General features: G+C 62.5%; 1 protein-coding gene across 1 annotated transcript in view; it reads right to left on the reverse strand.

Moving 5' to 3' along the window:
• Positions 1 to 89: 89 nt before the first annotated feature.
• The window catches only part of LOC120513749 (filamin-A-like), a gene marked incomplete at its 3' end in the record, with an annotated part of 5,613 nt that continues 4,998 nt past the window's right edge, over positions 90 to 704 (reverse strand). The window contains exons 5-6 of the mRNA XM_039733432.1: positions 454 to 465; positions 90 to 290 (exon numbers count right to left, since the gene is read on the reverse strand). Of these exons, the coding sequence (XP_039589366.1) occupies positions 90 to 290; positions 454 to 465 (213 nt within the window). The remainder of the gene's footprint in view (positions 291 to 453; positions 466 to 704) is intronic.

Below are 704 nucleotides of genomic sequence, written 5' to 3' on the forward strand. Positions count from 1 at the left end.
GGGGGGTTTGAAGATCTGAGACCCCCGAATTGGGGGGGTGGGCGCAGCCCCCCGCCAGCCGCCGGGGGGAATTTGGGGAGGGGGCTCACCCTGGCCCACGGTGACGCTGAAGGGGCTGCGGGGGATGGGGACCCCCCCGAAGGTGACGTGCACCAGGTGCAGCCCCTCGCTCTGCGGCTTGTAGGAGCAGCGGAAGCCCCCAGACCCACGGTCCTCCAGCACCGCCTCGGGGGTCCCGCGGCGCCCGCTGGGGTCCACGATGGAGACCCCCACCTCACCCGGGCCCGCGCCTGCGGAAACGGGGAGACCCCTCCTCAAATTCGTGCAGAAATGGGGAAATCCCCACAGAAATCCTCAAAAATTCCCAGACAAATCCCAAAAAGTTCCCATGGAAATCCCAAAAATTCACGGGAAATCCCAAAATCTCAAATTCCCCAGAGACCCCCACCTCACCCGGGCCCACGCCTGCGGAAACAAGGAGACCCCTCCTCAAATTCGTGCAGAAATGGGGAAATCCCCACAGAAAACCCAATGGAAACCCCGAAGTTCCCCATGGAAATCCCAAAAATCGCCCTTTAAGACGCCCAAAATCCCCCAGAACCCTCCAAAATCCCGCCAAACCCCCCCAGAACCCCCCGAGTCCCCCCCGGACCCCCTAAAATCCCCCCAAACCCCCCAAAACACCTCCAACCCCCCCCAAACCT

This window comes from Passer montanus, unplaced genomic scaffold (genome assembly GCF_014805655.1).
Source record: "Passer montanus isolate IOZ18808 unplaced genomic scaffold, ASM1480565v1 scaffold874, whole genome shotgun sequence".
Classification (NCBI taxonomy): domain Eukaryota; kingdom Metazoa; phylum Chordata; class Aves; order Passeriformes; family Passeridae; genus Passer; species Passer montanus.